At 41.7% G+C, this 20,357-nt stretch overlaps 1 protein-coding gene across 4 annotated transcripts in view; it reads right to left on the bottom strand.

Moving 5' to 3' along the window:
- Nucleotides 1-4,632: 4,632 nt before the first annotated feature.
- LUC7L3 (LUC7 like 3 pre-mRNA splicing factor) overlaps nucleotides 4,633-20,357 on the bottom strand; it is a 42,620-nt gene continuing 26,895 nt past the window's right edge. The window contains exons 8-12 of one of the 4 annotated variants that reach the window (XM_050920510.1): nucleotides 18,663-18,946; nucleotides 16,486-16,646; nucleotides 6,695-6,835; nucleotides 6,484-6,589; nucleotides 4,633-5,159 (exon numbers count right to left, since the gene is read on the bottom strand). In XM_050920510.1, coding sequence (XP_050776467.1) covers nucleotides 5,147-5,159; nucleotides 6,484-6,589; nucleotides 6,695-6,835; nucleotides 16,486-16,646; nucleotides 18,663-18,946 — 705 coding nt within the window. In that variant the 3' untranslated portion in view covers nucleotides 4,633-5,146. Of the gene's footprint in view, nucleotides 6,590-6,641; nucleotides 6,836-16,485; nucleotides 16,647-18,662; nucleotides 18,947-20,357 lie in introns of all 4 variants that reach the window. The other 3 variants (XM_050920512.1, XM_050920509.1, XM_050920511.1) reach the window with 3 other exon arrangements.

The raw sequence follows: 20,357 nt of genomic DNA, 5'->3' as shown, positions 1-20,357 counted from the left end.
GGGAGCTGGGGTGCAGCGGTGTAGTAGGAGATTGGGGTGCAGAATGCAGCAGGGGGTTGAGATGCAGGCAGGCGATTCGGGTGCAGAAGGGGTGTGGGATGCAGCAGGGGGCTCAGGGCAGGGAGCTGGGGTGTGGCAGGAGATTGGGGTACAGGCTGCAGCAGGGAGTTGAGATGCAGGCAGGAGATTCGGGTGCAGAAGGGGTGTGGGATGCAGCAGCGGGCTCAGGGCAGGAAGTTGTGGGGGCGGGGGTGTAGGTAGGGTAACCAGACGTTCTGATTTTATCGGGACTGTCCCGATATTTTCTTGTCCTGCGTCCCGACCCATGTGCGGTGGGGACACTGGAGAAACAGGCAATTTTTGCTCTCCCGGAGCGACTGTCGCGCGCCCCTCCCCCTTCTCCTAGTGGGTCCCTCCCCAAAGCCGCACCCTGGCCCCCGCCTCTTCCCCAAGCACGTGTCATTCCTCCTCCCACCAGGCTTGCAGCTGCAATGGCGGCGCAAGCCTGGACTGGAGGGTGGGGGCGCGGCTGCCAGTTCCTGGAGCTGGGGCTGAGTACGAGCTCTGGCACCGGGCGGGCAAGGGGACTGCTCCCCCAGGAGGGAGACCGGGGGGGGGGGCGCTCAGCTGAGGAGCCAGGACTGGGGAGCGGAACTCGGCTCCTCACCTGGCCGCCGGCGGCCGGCCAGACATTACGAAGCGGGGCGCGGGACGGAAGTGGCATGTCTCGCCGGCCGCCCAAGGTCAGGTAAGGAGCCCAGTTTCCCTCCCTCCCTCTCCCCAGTCCTGGCTCCTCAGCTGAGCCCCCCCGCGCCCCGGTCTCCCTCCTGGGGGAATCGTCCCCTCGCCCGCCCGGCCGGAGCTCGTACTCACCACCAGCTCCGGGAACTGGAAGCCGCTCCGCCACCCCCTGCCTCCAGGCTTGCGCCGCCATTACAGCTGCAAGCCGGGGAGGGAGGCGGAATGCCGCTCAGCTGGGGGCGGGGGGCTCAGCTTCTTACCTGGCCTGCGGCGGGACATGCTGGCGCCGCGCAGGGACGCTACCCTCGCCCCCTTCCCCCCCGGGATGAGCCCGGGGCCGCGGCCTGCTAATTTTTTTTTTTTTTTTTGCTTCCGCCCGCCCCTCGCTGTTTCATGTCTATGATCCGGTCCCCCTAGGTGCAGGAGGGCTCCGGGGTGGCAGCAGCCCACGTGGGGGCCAGGGCAGGCTGCCCGCCCCCAGCAGGTAGCCGGAACCATGTCCCTGCTGGGAAGATGCTGGGGTCTGCTTGCCACGCCTCTAGGTACCCCCCCAAGCTCCCATTGGCCACAGTTCCTAGCCAATGGGAGCTGCGGTAGCGCAGTACCTGGAAGCCAGGGCAACACCAGAACCCAGCCTTCCGCATCTCCTCCCCGCCCGCAGGGATGTGATACCAGTCGCTTCAGGGAGCGGCGCAGGGCTCAAGGGAGACAATCCTGCGGCTATAGCTTGCCCACCCCCGGCGTGGAGGCAGGTGTGGGCTACGTGGCAGGCTGCAGGAAATAGCCCCGTGGGCTGCATGTAGCCTGCATACTTGAGCCTCCTGGTGTGGGCATACCATTAACTTTTAGAGTGGCATTACACTAGTGTCATATTTATCCTTTTCCTAATGGTTCCTAAAATTTAGCTTTTTTGACTGCTGCTGCACACTGAGCAGATGTTTTCGGAGAACTAGCCCCAATGACTCCATCTTTTTAAGCAGTGAGAGCTAAATTAGATCCCATCATTTCATATGTACAGGTGGGATTATGTTTTCCAGTGTGTATTACTTAATATGGACGTTCACCAGCCCTGTTGTTGCATCATCACTCAGTTTTGTGAGACCCCTTTGTAATTTTTAAAGGTGCTTTGGTCTTGAGTAATTTTGTATCTACACATTCTGTCACCTCAGTTTTCCAGCTCATTTGTGAGTATGTTGAGTACCCCAGCTGCCAGTAGTCCAGGGTCTGTGTGTCACTACTCTCCATTCTGAAAAATGACCATTTATTCCTACCCTTTGTTTGCTGTCTTTTACTGATCCATGAGCACACACCCCTTATCCCACGATTGCTTACTTGGCTTAAGAGCTTTTGATGCCTAGGGCCAGGAGGCAGCCCGCATGGTTCCCACTCCCACAGCGCCCCACCACACCCCCAGCCAGGGTGGGGCTGGAAGAGGAATATCATCACTTCCTGGCCAACCAGAGCCCATCAAAGCCACAGCACTTCCTTGCACAGTAGGGGGAAGTGGGTTACACGTTTAGCTGGGGCTGGGCAGGCATCCCAGACACACAGCTCCTGCAGTAACTCTAGGCTTACCATACCTCCCTAGTTCCTCAAGACATGTTCAGCTTTTTGGAAACCTCCCAACAGTGATTTGAAAATGAAAAAGCTGGACATGTCCAGAAAATGCAGTTAACCTGCCTTTTCTTAACTAGTGTTTTAGAAGATATTAGACCAGGGATGGCAAACCTGTAGCTCCGGAGCCACATGTGGCTTTTCAGAAGTTAATATGTGGCTCCTTGTACAGGCACCAGCTCCGAGGCTGGAGCTACAGGCACCAACTTTCCAATGTGCTGGGAGGTGCTCACTGCTAAACCCCTGGCTCTGCCAGCAGCACTGCCCCCACTCCACCCCTTCCCATGCCCTCCTCTGATCCTGCTGTGCCCTTGCTCTCCTCCTCCTCCCCTCCCCTGAGCCTTCTGCATGCCACAAAACAGCTGATTGGGACATTTGGGGAGGGAGCTGGGTGGGAGGTGCTGATGTATTTCTGTGGCTCTTTGGCAATATACATTGGTAAATTCTGTTTCCTTCTCAGGTTCAGGTTGGCCACCCCGTATCTTAGATCAAGTTAGCTAGCTTAATTTAATTTTAAATCTTATGCAAGACAAGGTGTAAGCTCATCTAGGGGCTGAAGTACCACTGCCTTGCCTCCAACGCTTGTTTAATCATTTATAAAATGTGTAAAGTGCAAAATACTACTACACCTCTACCTTGATACAACGCTGTCCTTAGGAGCCAAAAAATCTCACCGCATTATAGGTGAAACCGTGTTATATTGAACTTGCTTTGATCCACCGGAGTGCGCAGCCCCACGCCCCCGGAGCACTGCTTTAAAATGTTATATCCAAATTCGTGTTATATCAGATGGCATTATATTGAGGTAGCAGGGTATTTAACAGTGAGGTCGCATGCACTGAGTGAGCAGGACAGATTGGAGCATCATCTCTACAGTTTCAACTGCAGTGACCAATACCTACAGATCACATATCTGAACAACATTTTCAACTTGAACAAGATCTCCAATTTCTAAGGATTGAGAAAGTCCATTTGATATTAATGCTAAGATAGATAATTAAAAGTTTAAATGTCTCTAATTATCACTCCCCCAAACTGTTAAATTGTGTGTGCGCAACTGCATATAGCACTCAAATGTGAGATTCTTTCCTGCCTTTTGAAACAATGTTTACTATAGAAGACACTTATCTGTATGCAGAAGGGCAAATATCAGTATGAAGAGACACTGCTTTAGTAAGATTTGAGCCACAAAATGCAGTGTACAAATTACATATAATCAGAATTCCACTGTTTACTATTTCATCAAAAAAAGTATCATTTTTATGAATTCTCCATTTTCAAGATGAGATGGAATATGCTTAAAAAGGTATGAAGTCAGCTGAAACTGCTGAAAGGAAAAGGCACCATATTAATTTCTCTCAAGCCACAGGTTTTAATAAAAACGTTTATCATTCCTTCATAAAAATCGGTGTTTAAGTCCAGGATACATACAACTAACATGAAGGAAAAGTCTGATATGGCCACAGCCACCATATTACCTTCTTGTCACTTCATTCTGAAGAGAGAAATGCAGCAAAATGTTTCCTTGAAACACATTTCTTTCAAAAAGCACCCTCATTATTTAATCCCTTAAGCTACCCTTTAATACAATAAAAGTATGACAAAAAACTGAGAAAGAGGGGAATGAAATGAACACGTTTACAATTACTTTAATATACAAATTACATGCACTTGCTAATTATAACCACTCTCTAATGAAGTATTTTTAACTGCTAGTAGGATGCAAGTCTGAAGTCAGTGTGGTGCCTTATACTAGAACAAACATCTGCACCAACATCTTTATTTGACACTGCTTTAAAAATTTGAAGAAATTCTAGGATTTAACTTAACCAAAACAGAATGAGAGAAAGACAGGTCCCAGCTTGACTTCCTCATTGATCCTATTCCCTATCACCCAGTTTTGGTAAAATAAAACCTAGATTTGTGTTCTAATCTCCATTTATTTTTTTTTTATTATGAAGGGTTGGCATTAAGACTTGGTGCATTAAGAGGAAAATTCAAAGACTTTCCAAAAATATTGGATATGAACCTTATTAGAAGGAGAACTGCAGCAGTATCTTTGTTCTGTGATTCTGTGTTTGACTGCTTAGAAAAATACACTGCAGCAAAAATCATGCCACTTGTGAAAATAATGTGCATCTGTTCAATGAAGGACCAGGAGTTTGATGAAGGTGAACAGCTCAGTTTTAAAGCATGCAACTAACTGGAGGAATCAAAAGCAAACACCAACTGAATAAACTAAACAAAATCCATAAAAGCCAAATTAATGGACTAAACTTGAAGACATGAATAGATTTATTAGTGAAAAAAGTGTATTTAATACTAAATGTTTAATGACAGACAATCAAATTTGTAACAGAAATTCAAAGATACTTTATTTCCATTTCTGGTATTTCTGGTATATCAAGCAGCTAGATATATCCTAGTTGTAAAAATGGGATTCAATTTAGTTTAATTCACACAAATACTAAACATTTATTCTTGTGTTTCAAAGTCCAAGAATGAAATCTTGCAAATAAACACTGAGCAAGCCATGGGTTCATGTTATGTTTGTTTCTTATCTTAAAAAGTCTTAAAGAAAAAAAAATGATACACGACTTATATTCTCAGTGGCATGTATATTATTAACTCCTCCCTCTGCACGCTGGGAGGTAACAACAGTCCTGAATTAATTTTATAAAAAAAAAAATCTAACTGAACTTTATATTTTTCTATGCCACTACAGCTTTCTTTCACCTCATTTAAAGCAGATCTTCATTGCAAGCTGTCTTCCGAATTCTTCGCAGATTCTTCATGTGGTAGTCCTATAATGCAAAATTTTGGGAAAGCAAACAATTAGACAACGTAAAGCAAGGTTAGTTTGCCATTTCTAAATATTGGCCCAGTTCTCAGCTGTCATCTTACTCTATTAAAACGTCAATATTGAAAATTAGGGGCTCCAGAGCAATAACGCAATCTTAATGGTCTAATGATTAACCCTTAAGTGTTTAAGAGTTCATAGCGTAAATACTGAAACTATACTAATAGTTTATATTGCAAGTAGCTAATTTAACAGCTGTCTTCTCCAATGTTAGCTCCTTATTTTAGGAATACATCAAAAACCATTTCTGCAAGCTTAAGTTAGGTCAAGAATGGAAAAACTTTTAAAGTTTTTTTTAATACATTATATATATTTCCTAATGTTTAGTTTCTTCATAATGAGAATTGTCAGCATACATCCTTGACATATATTACTACAAATTTTAGGCATCAGCCTTTGTATTTACATTTGCCTTACAAGTCTGGAATCAGCCATTATACTGCTCTGTACTATGGCTGACTGCAAATTCTCCTACACAGTAGGAAACATTAAACACATACCTCTTAAAGACTTGAATTGCATTGAATGTAACAAGGCGATTATTATGTAGTATTTATTGCATTTAAAACTCTTAAAGATATCTAATTCTGGGCAGCACTGCATCCCTACACACAGTTGAAAGAAAATTCCATTCTGTTAACATCAGATTTATAGTTTTCACACAATATACAAAAAATCCTTTTCACTTTCTTGTAAATAAAAACACAACAGTAAGCTTAAAGATTACAGGCAACAGCATTCAAACATGGATGTGGGTAGAGAAAGGAGTACCTGGCATGAGTACCTGCTTAGTTTGACTGAATCCTTGATTTTTAATTTGGCTTTTCATGGGCCGCTCACAACACCAACGCTGTGTGAGGTATGGTAGTCAGCTGCAATAATTCATAAACCCTACACTTCCATCAATCCAATGCTACTGGCTCTCGAGTTACAGAACAAACTGCATTAGAATGCAAGGCAATAAAGCAAAAAAACTAGAAACATCCTTGACAAAGAAATACTAGCAGTTTATATAAAAACAAAGTAGTCCAACATGTGCCTCAGAAATATTAAGTATTAAAGCAAATGTTTCTGCTGATGTACCAACACAATATGGACTTAAATACAAAAACAGTTCATTTTTTTTAAAAAACGACAAAATCCCTAAAAATAAAAAAAAAAAAGGATAATTAAATTTTCTATGGAGACTATATTACAAATATGTTCCAAAGAGGCACACTAATGGGGGCATGAGTCTGCTACAAAATAGCTGAGACAAAACAATGTACCTCAAAATGTTTTGCAGGACTACACTGTCTTTTCCTTCAGAAGGTGCTTTAGTATGTCTTCTTACTTGGCTTAGCTCCATCTTCATCTGTGCATACTTACGCTGCACTGTTAAACAGTAACAAAAAGCCCTAATCAAAGTTTGAAATAATGCACTTACCTCTGTCTGATCTGAGGTCATATCAGATCAGTTTTAATTGGACTGAGTGTCACCTTCAGATTTAATGTCTTCATTGGTCCCATTGACCTCATTCTTAGTATCACTGTCCTTCGAGTCTGTATTTCTGTCTTCACTCTGTTTTTCTCGACTACTGGACTTCATACTACTTTTTTTATCATCAGATGCCCTCTTTTCTGCCATGAAAGAAGACATTAACCATGGATTTCAAAGTAAAATACATTGCACATGTGAGGAGTGGAACACAGGAGGTGGGACAATCTCAAATTGGAAACAGTAACAAAGTCACAGTTATAGGCATAAGCTTTAGAATAACACCTTGAAGAGGGCAAAATAACAAGAAGCAAAATTAAAAGTGGTGAAAAGGAGGAAGGACAGCATAGCAGTAGTGTGACAATTACTCAACTTTACCTTGAGATATATAAATTGGGAAAAAGTGTAACAGTGATGTATGTGGATGTGCTTCATGACTGCTTTACCACTGGATTCAGGGTTACGCTCTGAATAGATTTTTTGTGTGTGATGTGTGCGCCAAGGGAGGCTACGCACTTGTTATTAAACTTGGTTCTTGAAAAGGGAACCAAAAAGAATGAAGGGATAAGGCATTACTATTCAGTCTGTTATTAACCACAGTTACAGAGGGAAGAAAATAAATGAACATCCAGGAAAAACAAGCAACCATAACTTAGCTAGGTTTAAAATAAGAATCAAAGGGAATACCAAAGTCAACTTAAACAGGACAAAATGTAATGGTGCTTGTCTGAGATATGTTATTAATCCCCCACCTTTAAATGATAAAAGACTGGGGAAGAAAGACTGTTAGAGATATAAAGGCATTAATTTACAAAACAAAGGAGCAACAGATCGATTGGACCCCAGTTTCTTCAAGAACTAGAAGGGTGAATGGTGAATAAAGAACTGGATATATTGCTGAAAAACTGGTATTTTCTTTTCCTCTACAATCATAAGGTAGAGTGAAGATAATGAAACAGAAGCAGCAACGTTTTCTGATGAGGGTGGCGGGAGGAAATAGTCACACATTTACAGCTGAAGTTTAAAATCCGTATAGTCTGTAAACTGAATAATCGTAAATTTATAAACAAAAAATACTAGTTTATCCTGTATCACTTCAAACCACAGGGTCAACCTTCTGCCCAACAGGTGGAGACTGAAAAAACAAATTATTGGATGTCAGTGTATAGACAAGAACACTGACTCTCCCTCAGAGGATTAATATGCAAGTAGCTGAGAATAAAATACATAAAACACGTTAAACGTCCAAGAAAGCTCTTTGCAAGGTGGCAAATCTGGATTGGCATAGCAATTCTACACTTCAAAAGACAGAATTGAAAAAGTTACGTTTGAAGAGAGAAGTAGTATATCTACACAGAGAAAATTTGCACAACAACTTTACTAGAACAGACCACCAAACAGCAAGGAAAATGGCCAAAATCAAAACCACAAGACGCAGGACAACTGCCTAAAAAACACTGGAACTGAAGCAGCACAGCCTGCCTACAGTGCTTGGAAAAAGCATTTAGTGATGTCCAAATAGGTAACTGGAGAAGTCTTCTGATAGCGTTGCATATCTGTCTGCCCTCAGTATTGTAGCTACTCAGGTGGATTGCACTCTAACTGACCTTGTTGAAAAGTCTTCTCTTTGTGCCTTACAGGTATCTCCGATGCGCACACAGCTCCACTGAGGAACAGAAGTCTTGTTTCCCTGCAGAGGACTAGTAGTCAGACCAATAATCTGATCTTCTATCCTATGTAGATAGGATAGATCATAATAGTCCTATGGATGTGCAGAGTGTGCAGTTTTTTGGGTTTGGACAGATAGGAAAGAACTTTTTCGGAAGATATAAACATTAACCTGTGGAACAAAAGATGAAGCTATACAAAGAACCCCCGTCTTCGAGGGCCTGAAGAACAAGAAAATTACATCAAAGCTCCTGGAGTTTACTAACTAGACCTGAACAAATATTTGTAACAATCTGTAATGAATTTAGCTTCCTTCAGCACCAGTGATATCTGCAAGCAGACAGTAAAGTAAGTTCCTTCAACACAGTTATTCAAAATTATCCCACAAAATTGTATTTATTATTGTGGCTAGATCACAAATAGTTCTTTGTAGATTTTATAGGCTCCCTATATGATTTATGTTGATTAGTTGTGATTCATCAGGTAAGATCACCTAATATTGGGTGTTTCTTGAGTGAATGGATGTACAAATATTTCTGGATGAATATTTGCATTGGCAACTGAAGTTTGCTTTCTAATGTAAATTCTTACCATTAAAACTCAAGTTACCTGATATTCATGGAAAGCACACACTGAATGGAACATGCTCATTAGTCAATTTTTTGGTAGTAAATAACTGAGCTCCGTTGCTAACCTTGAACACTGGACACATCACTATCACAGATTAATTTTTTCTTCTAAAATCTGTGAACCAGACCAATGAAATGAAAGCAGCGAGCAAATATTTCAATATCAATCCCTCCTGATGAAGGCTAGTCAGAGAACAGAAGATGATCACACAAATGGAAACAATTTTGTGGAAACTTAAGTTTTTTGACCAACTCCATCTATACCTATTAATTAGTTTAATTTCTTCAGTGTAAGTCTTATAGTTTGGAAATAAAAAAAAACTCTGTTGCAAATAGTTGCATATCAACAGTTTAGATTAAGCTAACTTTCAACCTATGTTTATGGTAATATGTATTTCAAAGCAACAAGGAGAGGTGTAACTCAGATTTGTTTGACCAAGGAAGAGCCAGTTGTCTCAAATTTTAAATATAAATTTTTTCAGAACCTTAGCAACTGTATGGTACAGAAATTCGGGAACTGGAAGTCAGGTCTTCTGGGTTCTAGTCCATACTCTGGCACTGATTTACTGTATAACACTGAGTAAAAGTCTGTCAACTTGTGCCTCAATTTACCCAGCCTCAAAAACCATCAGTGGTATAGGGGCTTAATTCATGTTTGTAAAGCAACTTGAGATTTCCAGATGAAAGACACCATGTAAGTATTATTTTCAGCCAACCCTTGCTGCTCACTTTAAAATCCTGACCCACAGTAACTATGAAAACTACTGTAAAGTCACAAAAAAGAGTAAGAATTCAAATGGCAGGAGTCTTAGCATCCACACCACATACTGTGCATGCACACAAAGTAGACTAAACCCATGTCTACACTAAAACCTTTCGTTGACGAAAGCTGTGTTGGCGTACAGCTGCTGAAGTTTGTATATTGCTCCTATGTGTGCATATTTAGTTGCTTGTATCAGTGCTGTGCGTACTCACCAGGAGTGCTTGTGTCAATGCAAAGTGTGATGCACCATGGGTAAGTATTCCACTGTGCCATGTCCCACCATGTGGAATGAGCTGTGCAGGGATCTCTGGGAGCTACGGGTTAAGTTCCACTATGAGATGCAACATTTGTCATCCCATAAAATCCACATCCCTTAATTTTCCACACCTTTTAAAAAATCCCACAATCCAACATGGCACCAAGACTGCGCAGCTCTGCACTGTGCTCGTGAATGTTGCAAATACAGGATACATGATCCTCTGGTATTTGCAAACATGCAGGAAGAAACACAGCAACGACATTACGATTTCTTCAAGGACAGACTGTTAAGGGACATCGAAAAAGGTGGCATTCGTGGAGCAGCTGCAGACGATGGGAGTGTTGCTTTTGGGCCCAAGAACTGAGCACTGACAGTTGAAATCACATTAACAGCGTCTCTATTTATTGCAACTCTGTTGCTTGGACCTTCAAAGCTAAATACTGATGTACCCTATCCATAATGTAATGCAAGTCTCGCAAAACTGAGGGTGGAGTAAAATTTAGAAACATTTTAGCTCCCAGCAACATAAACTTCCTTGCTCTCTGCAGTGAATGCAGAATTCATTCTAGATTTTAGAGTGCATGTATCCCTCTACTGGAAAAACATGCATCATAGCCCTGTTCCACAGCCCTATTCTGTTTATTAATACTATGATGGTTTACTGAACAGATCATTTATTTCCCCAAATCTAGTATTACACTTCTAAGGTTACCAGGAGCTGAAAAGACCTTGTAGTGCCGGAGAGGAGCTGGTGGTCGTGGTCATGGTATGCATAGGTATCAATGACATAGGGAAGGATAGGAGAGAAGTCCTGGAGGCCAAATTTAAGCTGCTAGGTAAGAGATTGAAGTTCAGGACCTCCACAGTCGCATTCTCTGAAATGTTTCCAGTTCCACATGCAGAGCTGGTTAGGCAGGCAGAACTGCAGGGTCTCAATGTGTGGATGAGACAATGGTGTAGGGAGGAAGGGTTTAGATTTATTAGGAACTGGGGAAACTTTTGGGAAAGGGGGAGCCTATACAGGAAGGATGGGCTCCACCTAAACCAAAATGGAGCCAGATTGCTGGCACTTAAAATTAAAAATGTCATAGAGCAGTTTTTAAACTAAGGGCTGGGAGAAAGCCAACAGGTATGGAGTAGTATGTGGTTTGGACAGAGACATCCCTTAGGGGAGGATCTATAAATGGAGATTCTCTATGTCCTAGTAAGGAGGAGAGGATGGAAAATAGTAAAAGGTAGGATCTGATGAGAAAACAGTCAAATGAAAGAAAGTCCCATTCAATTACATTATGTAATGGCAGAAGAGCTGGCTTTAGCAAGTGCAGGGCCTGATTCGTACTCACCCAGCGGCGCTCCGGATCTTCGGCGGCATGTCCTTCACCCGCTCCAGGTCTTCGGCGGCACTCAAAGACCTGCCGCTGAAATGCTACTGAAGACCCGGAGGGAGTGAAGGGCCCGCTGCCAAAGACCTGAAGAGCCACTGGGTGAGTAAAAATTAAAAAGGCGTTGGTGCGGGGCTCGATTCCGGGGAATTGGGCGAATTAGCCTAAAGCCAGCCCTGAATGGCAGACAACTCAAAAGTGACAAGTTTTTGAAGTGCTTATATACGAATGCTAGGAGTCTACATAATAAGATGGGCGAACTAGAGTGCTTTGTATTAAATGAGGATATTGATATAATAGGCATCACAGAAACTTGGTGGAATGAGGATAATCAATGGGACACATTAATACCAGGGTGCAGAATATATCAGAAGGACAGAACAGGTCATGCCGGTGAGGGAGTGGCAGAAAGAAAGGAAGAATTAAATAAAGTAAAAATTGTAAATGAACCAAACTGTACCATAGAGTCTAATAAGGATACAGCAATAGGGATATATTACCGACCACCTGACCAGGATGGTGATAGTGACTGAAATGCTCAGAGAAATTAGAAAGGCTATTAAAATAAAAAACTCAATAATAATAATGTGGGATTTCAACTATTCCCATGTTGACTGGGTACGTGTCACCTCAGGATGGGATGCAGAGATAAAGGGTATGGCTACACTTGAAATTTTGGAGTGCTGCCGCGGAGCACCAGCGCTAGGAGAGAGCTCTCCCAGGGCTGCACATAAACCACATCCTCTACGAGTGTAGCTTGCAGCGCTGGGAGCCGCACTCCCAGCGCTGCGGCACTGATTACACTGAGGCTTTACAGCGCTGTATCTTGCAGTGCTCAGGAGGGTGTTTTTCACACCCCTGAGCGCGAAAGTTGCAGCGCTGTAAAGTGCCAGTGTAGCCAAGGCCAAAGTTTCTTGGCACCTTAAAGGACTGCTTCTTGGAGCAGCTAGTCCTGGATCCCGTGAGAGGAGAGTCAATTCATGATTTAGTCTTAAGTGGAGCACAGGATCTGGTCCAAGAAGTGAATATAGCTGGACCGCTTGATAATAGTGAGCATAATATAATTAAATTTAACATCTCTGTGGCAGCGAAAACACCACAACAGCCCAACACTGTAGCATTTCATTTCAGAAAAGGGAACGACACAAAAATGAGGTTAGTTAAACAGATATTAAAAAGTATAGCTCCAAAAGTGAAAACCCTGCAAGCTGCGTGGAAACGTTTTAAAGATACCATAATAGAGGCTCAACTTAAATGCATACCCCAAATTAAAAAACATTCTAAGAGAACCAAAAAAGTGCCACCATGGCTAAACAACAAAGTAAAATAAGCAGTGAGAGGCAAAAATGCATCCTTTAAAAAGTGGAAGTTGAATCCTAGTGAGGAAAATAGAAAGGAGCATAAAGTCTGACAAGTGAAGTGTAAAAATATAATTAGGACGGCCAAAAAAGAATGTGAAGAACAGCGAGCCAAAGACTCAAAAAGTAATAGCAAGTTTTTTTTAAATACATCGTAAATAGGAAGCCTTCTAAACAATCAGAGGGGCCGCTGGATGATCGTGATGGTAAAGGAGCACTCAGGGATGACAAGGCCACTGCGGAGAAACTAAATGAATTCTTTGCATCTGTCTTCATGGCTGAGCATGTGAGGGAGACTCCAAAACCTGAGCTATTCTTTTTAGGTGACAAATCTGAAGAACTGTCCCAGATTTAGGTGTCATTAGAGGTGGATCTGGAACAAATCAATAAACTAAACAGTAATAAGTCAATAGGACCAGATGGTATACACCCAAGAGTTCTGAAGGAACTCAAATGTGAAATCGTAGAACTACTAACTGTAGTTTGTAACCTACCAGTTAAATTCACTTCTGTACCAAATGACTGGAGGATAGCTAATGTGACACCAATTTTTAAAAAGGGCTCCAGCGGTGATCGCAGCAATTACAGGCTGGTAAGTCTGACTTCAGTACCGGGCAAACTGGTTGAAACTATAGTAAAGCATAAAATTGTCAGAGAGATAGAGGAACATAATTTATTATGGAAAAGTCAGCAGCATGGGTTTTGTAAAGGGAAATCATGCCTCACTAACCTACTAGGAATTCTTTGAGGGGGTCAACAAGCATGTAGACAATGGGGATCCAGTGGATATAGTGTACTTAGATTTTCAGAAAGCCTTTGAAAAGGTCTGTTACCAAAGGCTCTTAAAGTACAAGAGATGGGATAAGAGGGAAGGTCCTCTCATGTATCGGCAACTGGTTAAAAGATAGGAAACAAAGGGTAGGAATAAAGGGTCAATTTTCAGAATAGAGAAAGGTAAATAGTGGTGTCCCCCAGGGGCCTATACTGGACCAGTCCTATTCAATATATTCATAAAGATCTGGAAAAAGGGTTAAACAGTGAGGTGGCAAAATTTTCAGATGATACAAAACTACTCAAGATAGTTAAGTCCCAAGCAGACTGCAAAGAGCTACAAAAGGATCTCTCAAAACTGGGTGACTGGGAAACAAAATGGCAGATGAAATCCAATGTTGATAAATGCAAAGTAATCCACGTTGGGAAAACATAATCCCAACTATACATATAAAATTATGGGGTCTAAATTAGCTGTTACCACTCAAGAAAGAGATCTTGCAGTCATTGTGGATAGTTCTCTGAAATCATCCGCTCAATATGCAGCAGCAGTCATAAAAGCAAACAGATTGTTGGGAACCATTAAGGGATAGATAAGACGACAGAAAATGTCTTTATATCAATCCATGGTATGCCCACATCTTGAATACTGTGTGCAGAAGTGGTCACCCAATCTCAAAAAAGATATATTGGACTTGGACGTGGCTTCCATATGAGGGGAGATTAATAAGAATCAGACTATTCAGCTTGGAAAAGAGATGCCTAAGGGGGGATATGATCGAGGTCTATGAAATCATGACAGGTGTGGAGAAAGTAAATAAGGAAGTGTTATTTACTCTCTCGTAACACAAGAACTAGGAGTCACCAAATGAAATTAACAGGCAACAGATTTAAAACAAACAAAAGGAAGTATTTCTTCACACAACGCAAAGTCAACTGTGGAACTCTTTGCCAGAAGATTTTGTGAAGGCCAAGACTATAATAGGGTTCAAAAAAGAACTAGATAAATTCATGGAGGACAGGTCCATCAATGGCTATTAGCCAGGATGGGCAGGGATGGTGTCCCTAGCCTCTGTTTTCCAGAAGCTGGGAACAGGCAACAGGGAATGGATCACTTGATGATTACCTGTTCCGGTCATTCCCTCTGGGGCACCTGGCATTGGCCACTGTTGGAAGGCAGAATACTGGGCTAGATGGACCTTTGGTCTCACCCAGTATAGCCGTCCTTATGTTCTTATGTATATTCTCAGTCCTGGGGGAAGGAGGCAGTAAGTAGCAACAAAAAGATGACCAGAAGGAAAATTTAACTCAATGAAATCACTACACTCCTATTTATAAAACTATCAAGAAAAGAACTGTGAAGCTATAAACCTAACTGAGAGTTCAATAATGGAAACAATTTGAGCAATTACTGTATAAAATTATAAGTATGCACACATACACACACAGTATTACACACAGTATTACTGAAGGATTAAAGAGGGCTCCTCCAACTGAATACCAAAAATCTGCTTTATAATTAGGTCAATGAAATAACAGACATATTAGGTGGTAAGTTACAAGCAAACATGCATTACAGGTCTAGCATTATATCTGACCACGTGCAACAGTGAACAAGCAAGCAGCAAAGCATACAAGCTTGCAGAGTGCTCACAACTAAGCAGAACAGACTGGAGAGGAAACCAAATAATGAAATACATTACAGTATACAACAGAAAAGTTATACTGGCCTAGAAAAAAAAAAAAGTCAGGCAAAAACACATCTGAAGTGTTATCCATATTTTGAGAACCAATCCAGAGTCTACTGAAGAAATGGGAAAAGTTAGAGCAGGGCAAACAGGCTAACCTATAATCCACATTCATATAGCACCTTTCACCCCAGAGAGATCTCCAAATACTTTATAGATATATAGGAATCATTTTACCCACCACTGAAATGAAGCCATCTCTACTGTGAAATGTGCCAGCTGTTTGAAAGCACACCGCAACCCAAAACGGTTTAGATCAGAAAGTGTATCCAAATGAAGTTACAGAGAAGATTAAAAATGGGAATTTAGCCAGGATATGGAATTAACACCTTTGTATTATGAAAAGTACTATGGATCTTTCATATTCACAAGTGGTCACGACAGTTTTATATCTTTTATGAACGATGGAACCTCTGGCAGCATAGCACAATCTAACAACGGACTGTGTTGGAGCACTGGATCAGTACTGATTCAAAGGGAAGAGAGCCACCTTCTAAACATTAACATTATTACTTGACATAGCATGTATTGCCATAAAACAATTCTGAGGAACAATTTGGTGTTTCTTTGAGATTCCTCCATATACCAGATCTTGCTTCATTTATGAAATCTGATGGAATCACAACCTAAGATGGTACAGATTCAGGCCACGACGCTGAAAGGTCTCAGAAGTTAGGGAAAACTAAGATTATGTTTATTAGACAAAGAAGATTAAGAGGCATGATTGAAGTGTACAGAAAATGAAGATGTCATAAGACTGTCCACCTAAAAAAACCCAAAACAAAATACATACCAATGAGGAAAGCTAGTTAAGATTTACAGAAGTGTCCAAGAATAATAAGGAGAACTCGCTTCTAAGGGCAGCAGTAGAAGATGTAATCAAATATATTTAGAGAGTTAGAGTGACGTGTGAGGTTTTCCAAAGCCAAACAGCCAGCAGGTGTCAACAGGCTAAAATGCTTGGGAACTGCACAGGAATGTGCTTTTCTTTGAGGATTACAGTACTAGGTAAGTAGGCAAAACACACATTTTGCAAGGAGGCAGGAGGGTACGAAGAGAAAGGGAAGTGTGTCTCAAAGTCATGTAGTAGTGACACATACAGGCTGCTCACAAATCTCTGAAGGGATCCTAAGAGATCTTTCAGTCTTTGACTGAAAGAATAGGTCTCGGGGGTAACATCAGTTCTGCATGTCTTAAGATCTCACACAAACTAACCTTTTTCTTTAGATTTCCTGTCTTGGTCTCGATCTCTGCTTTTGCTTCGGTGCTTGTATGATTTCCGATCCCGACTTTTTGATCGTCTCCTGTCCCGACTGCGAGACCTATGTTTTCTTTCCGACCTATCATGGCTTCTGCTTCTTCGTCGATCTCGGCTCCTTACATTTAGAAGTAGTTGAAAGAGAGAGAAAATATCAGCTGTCGTTTACAACTCAAAAATAAAAAATCTTCATTAATTTGCCATTAGGTTACCATTCTGCTCTCATGCTGGCTTAGAAGAAAAGGTTTAATATTTATGAGGAATACCAAGTCTCTCTTATAAACTCTTTCCTTCCAGGAACATTTCTCAGTACTTCACAAGTTCTCTGTCCACCCTTCTCTGCCTTCTTCAAACATCTACAGCTACAGGAAATAATTCTCAGGAAAAGCTTTAATACTGATTTTTAAATCAGAGCTTTAAAAAAATTAATACTTAAACTTTATGATGGAAGTGTATGTCAACTATCATGCTTACATCAACTACATATATAAAATCATGATGTTTTCATCTACTTCCAATATGGCGGAGAGTTTTAATACATGGCAGTTTCTCTTTTGATTCATCCTTTGAAACAGCAAGAATTGTCCACCTCTGGAGAGGTTATACTGGACCTGATAAACAAGCAGTTTGATCAAGTGATGATTCTAGTGCTTCCTCTAACTGATTCCAACTTTTTAGATCAACTGTCCAAAGTCATATTCTATTCAATGGTTTCAATGCACCTCCTGTTTTGGCTCACTTATTGCTTAATTTTTTGTGGTACAAAATTAATTTTTATTTTTAAAATCTGTATTTGGTGTTGGATATGAATTATAATAAAATATTTTCTGAGGTTGAATGAGATTGAGGCCTGTTTTATTTTTGTAGTGTATCAGTATAAAATGATGTAAAGAAATCTGTCATCTACAGCTACAGAATTCAGCTGATTCCATTATAGGGTTAGCAGTTTCTGATCAAGTGAGAGGAACATCAGAAAGGAAGCCTGGCTCAGTGGTTATGGTGTAGCCCAGGACTAGGGAGACTTAAGTTCAATGCTATGCTCTGCTACAAACTTCAGGTATGACCTTAAGCAAGTCATGTATCTTCTGTGTACATCAGTTTCCCCATCTATAAAAGGGAGATAATGGTATTTCCTTATGTTCCAAAATTACAAATACAGAGAAACTTCAGTGTTTTCGTAAATAAGGCTAAACATGTTGCAGTTATATACCACTAAAGGGTGGCAAAACTTTAGGTACATCTACACTTAAGTGGCATGTAGATTACACCTGCTGCTTGCCCAGCTGGCATAGCTATAAACAGTAGTGTAGATAGTGAGACACGGTTGACGAGAGTAGAGCGGCCTACACATCTGAGCCTGAGGGCATGTATCATACATGGCAGCTCTCTGCATGCCCAAGTAGTGCCTCCTACATCTACACTGCTATTTTTAGCAGTTTAGTCTCTCACTGCCAGAGGCTATCTCTGCCACAGAAAGAGGCTCTGGCAGGAGGGAGGCAGTGGAGAAAAGCTCTTTCACTGCCACACGTAGCTACAAATCAGTGACGAGTGTGGACGCAGTCTGCCTTTCACTGTGGGGTGCAGTGCCTGTAATCTTCACACCACCGTAAGTGTACACAAGGATGAGTACATTACACACACCTGGGGCTCTTTGTGTTCCTTCATTCTCTCCCACAAGCTCCCTTTGTGCTACTCTCTCATATCCCTCAATTTAAACAGTCCATGCAACACCACCCCATACCAGGGGCTCAGCGCACCTCCTCCCACCCCAATTCCATTCTACTCATACCTTTGTCCCACATTCTTCCCCCATACTAGGGCTTCTGTGTGCCCCCATTCTCCATACAATTCTTATTTCTTTTCTTGTCGGTACAGGAGATGTCTAGAACATTCCCTGAATTTTTTGAATCAACTAGCTGTGGTATTCAAAAGTTGTTACAAACAGTAAAACAGAAAAATGCAATCAAGTTAGCATAGGTCCTTGTCTTGATCGGCCAACAAAATTCTTGACAGCAACCATTCCTTTAGAGGTACATTCCTTTACAACCTGAAATCATATAGTTTTGAGGTTCTTACGTGCATGGAATGCCATTATAAATTCACTTGAAAAGTCAATGGTCCCTAATTACGGTACCTGCTTCGCCTTCTCTCTCTGCTTCTTGATCTTTTGTGGTCCCGTGACCGGCTGCATCTTCTGTCAGATGTTCTGCTTGAATGTCTGCTATGAGAACGACTCCTCTTACGTCTTTCTCTGTCACGTGCCCTCTCTTTTTCCTTTTCTTCTTCCTCACGTCGTCTCTTCCTTTCCCTCTCTTCTCTTTCACGTTCCCTCTCTCTCTCTCTCTCTTCTCGCTCTTGTTTCTCTTTTTTTAACTTGTCATCACGTTCAGGTTCTTCAGTTCTTTTTCTTAACTTTTCCTTACAAAAAATAAGTGTTTACAGCACTGATTTAATGAAGATAAAATGTATTCAGAAGAAACTATTCAGCATCATTAAACCGCTATAAAAGGGCAAGGAGACATATTAGATTTCAATGGGTTACACTTAATCGACAAGCCAAAGCATAACCTTCTTACTAGCACTTCTAAGTCAGCTAACAAGTCCTTTGTTCATCAGGATGGTTCACTGACCTGGGCAGTACCTAATATTTAAAATTAAAAAAAGATCTGGGGACTCCACAAATTATACCTTGCAAAAACAAAAGGATAAAGACTGAGGATTTGTTGAAGAAATCCAAGTTGTAGAGTAAATATAATTATTTTGTGGTTCTGACAAGCAAAACCTTAAGATCTACCTTTAATACTTTTAAGATGTCACTATAAATCCCTCTGAAGTTATTTCTTTTCTTAAAGTTATTTCTGTAAAAGCATGTGTGTGTGTGTGTATACACACAAATACGTACATAAAGGATGACGACAGTACAAAAAACACAAGAAAAAGGCAGGTTTATACTTAAAACACAGAAGCAGTGAAACTGTGCTGTTGTCAGGCTTCAGTGAAGATGCTACTACACTGATGGGAGAAGATCTCCCATCAGCATAATTAATCCAGGTCTCAGAGGTGGCAGCTATGGGTATGTCTACACTACGGGATAATTCCGATTTTACATAAACCGGTTTTATAAAACAGATTGTATAAAGTCGAGTGCACGCAGCCACACTAAGCACATTAATTCGGCGGTGTGCGTCCGTGGTCCGAGGCTAGCGTCCATTTCCGGAGTGTTGCACTGTGGGTAGCTATTCCATAGCTATCCCGTAGTTCCCGCAGTCTCCCCTGCCCCTTAGAATTCTGGGTTGAGAGCCCAGTGGCTGATGGGGCAAAAATCATTGTCGCGGGTGGTTCTGGGTAAAAGTCGTCAGTCATTCCTTCCTCCGGGAAAGCAACAGCAGACAATCATTTCGCGCCCTTTTTCCCTGGACTGCCCTGGCAGACACCATAGCACGGCAACCATGAAGCCCGTTCAACTTTTTTTTTTTTTTACAGTCACCGTATGTGTACTGGATGCCGCGGACAGAGGCGATACTCCAGCGCTACACAGCAGCATTCATTTGCTTTTGCATGATAGCAGAGATGGTTACCAGTCGTTCTGTACCGTCTGCTGCCAGTGTAATTTGGCAATGAGATGACGGTTATCTGTCCTTCTGTGCTGTCTGCTGCTTTCATGCTGAGATTGGCCGGGGGCGCAAAAACAAAACTGGGAATGACTCCCGGAGTCAATCCCTCCTTTATGGTTTCTAAAAAGAGAGTCAGTCCTGCCTAGAATTTGGGGCAAATGTACTAGAGAAGCAGTGTATCAGAGAGCACAGCTGCTCCGTGTCAGATCCCGCAG

The sequence above is a fragment of the Gopherus flavomarginatus genome, chromosome 12 (genome assembly GCF_025201925.1).
Source record: "Gopherus flavomarginatus isolate rGopFla2 chromosome 12, rGopFla2.mat.asm, whole genome shotgun sequence".
NCBI classification, from domain to species: domain Eukaryota; kingdom Metazoa; phylum Chordata; order Testudines; family Testudinidae; genus Gopherus; species Gopherus flavomarginatus.
The sequence above is the reverse complement of the archived record's forward strand: the minus strand, read 5'-3'. Positions and strand labels throughout refer to the sequence as shown.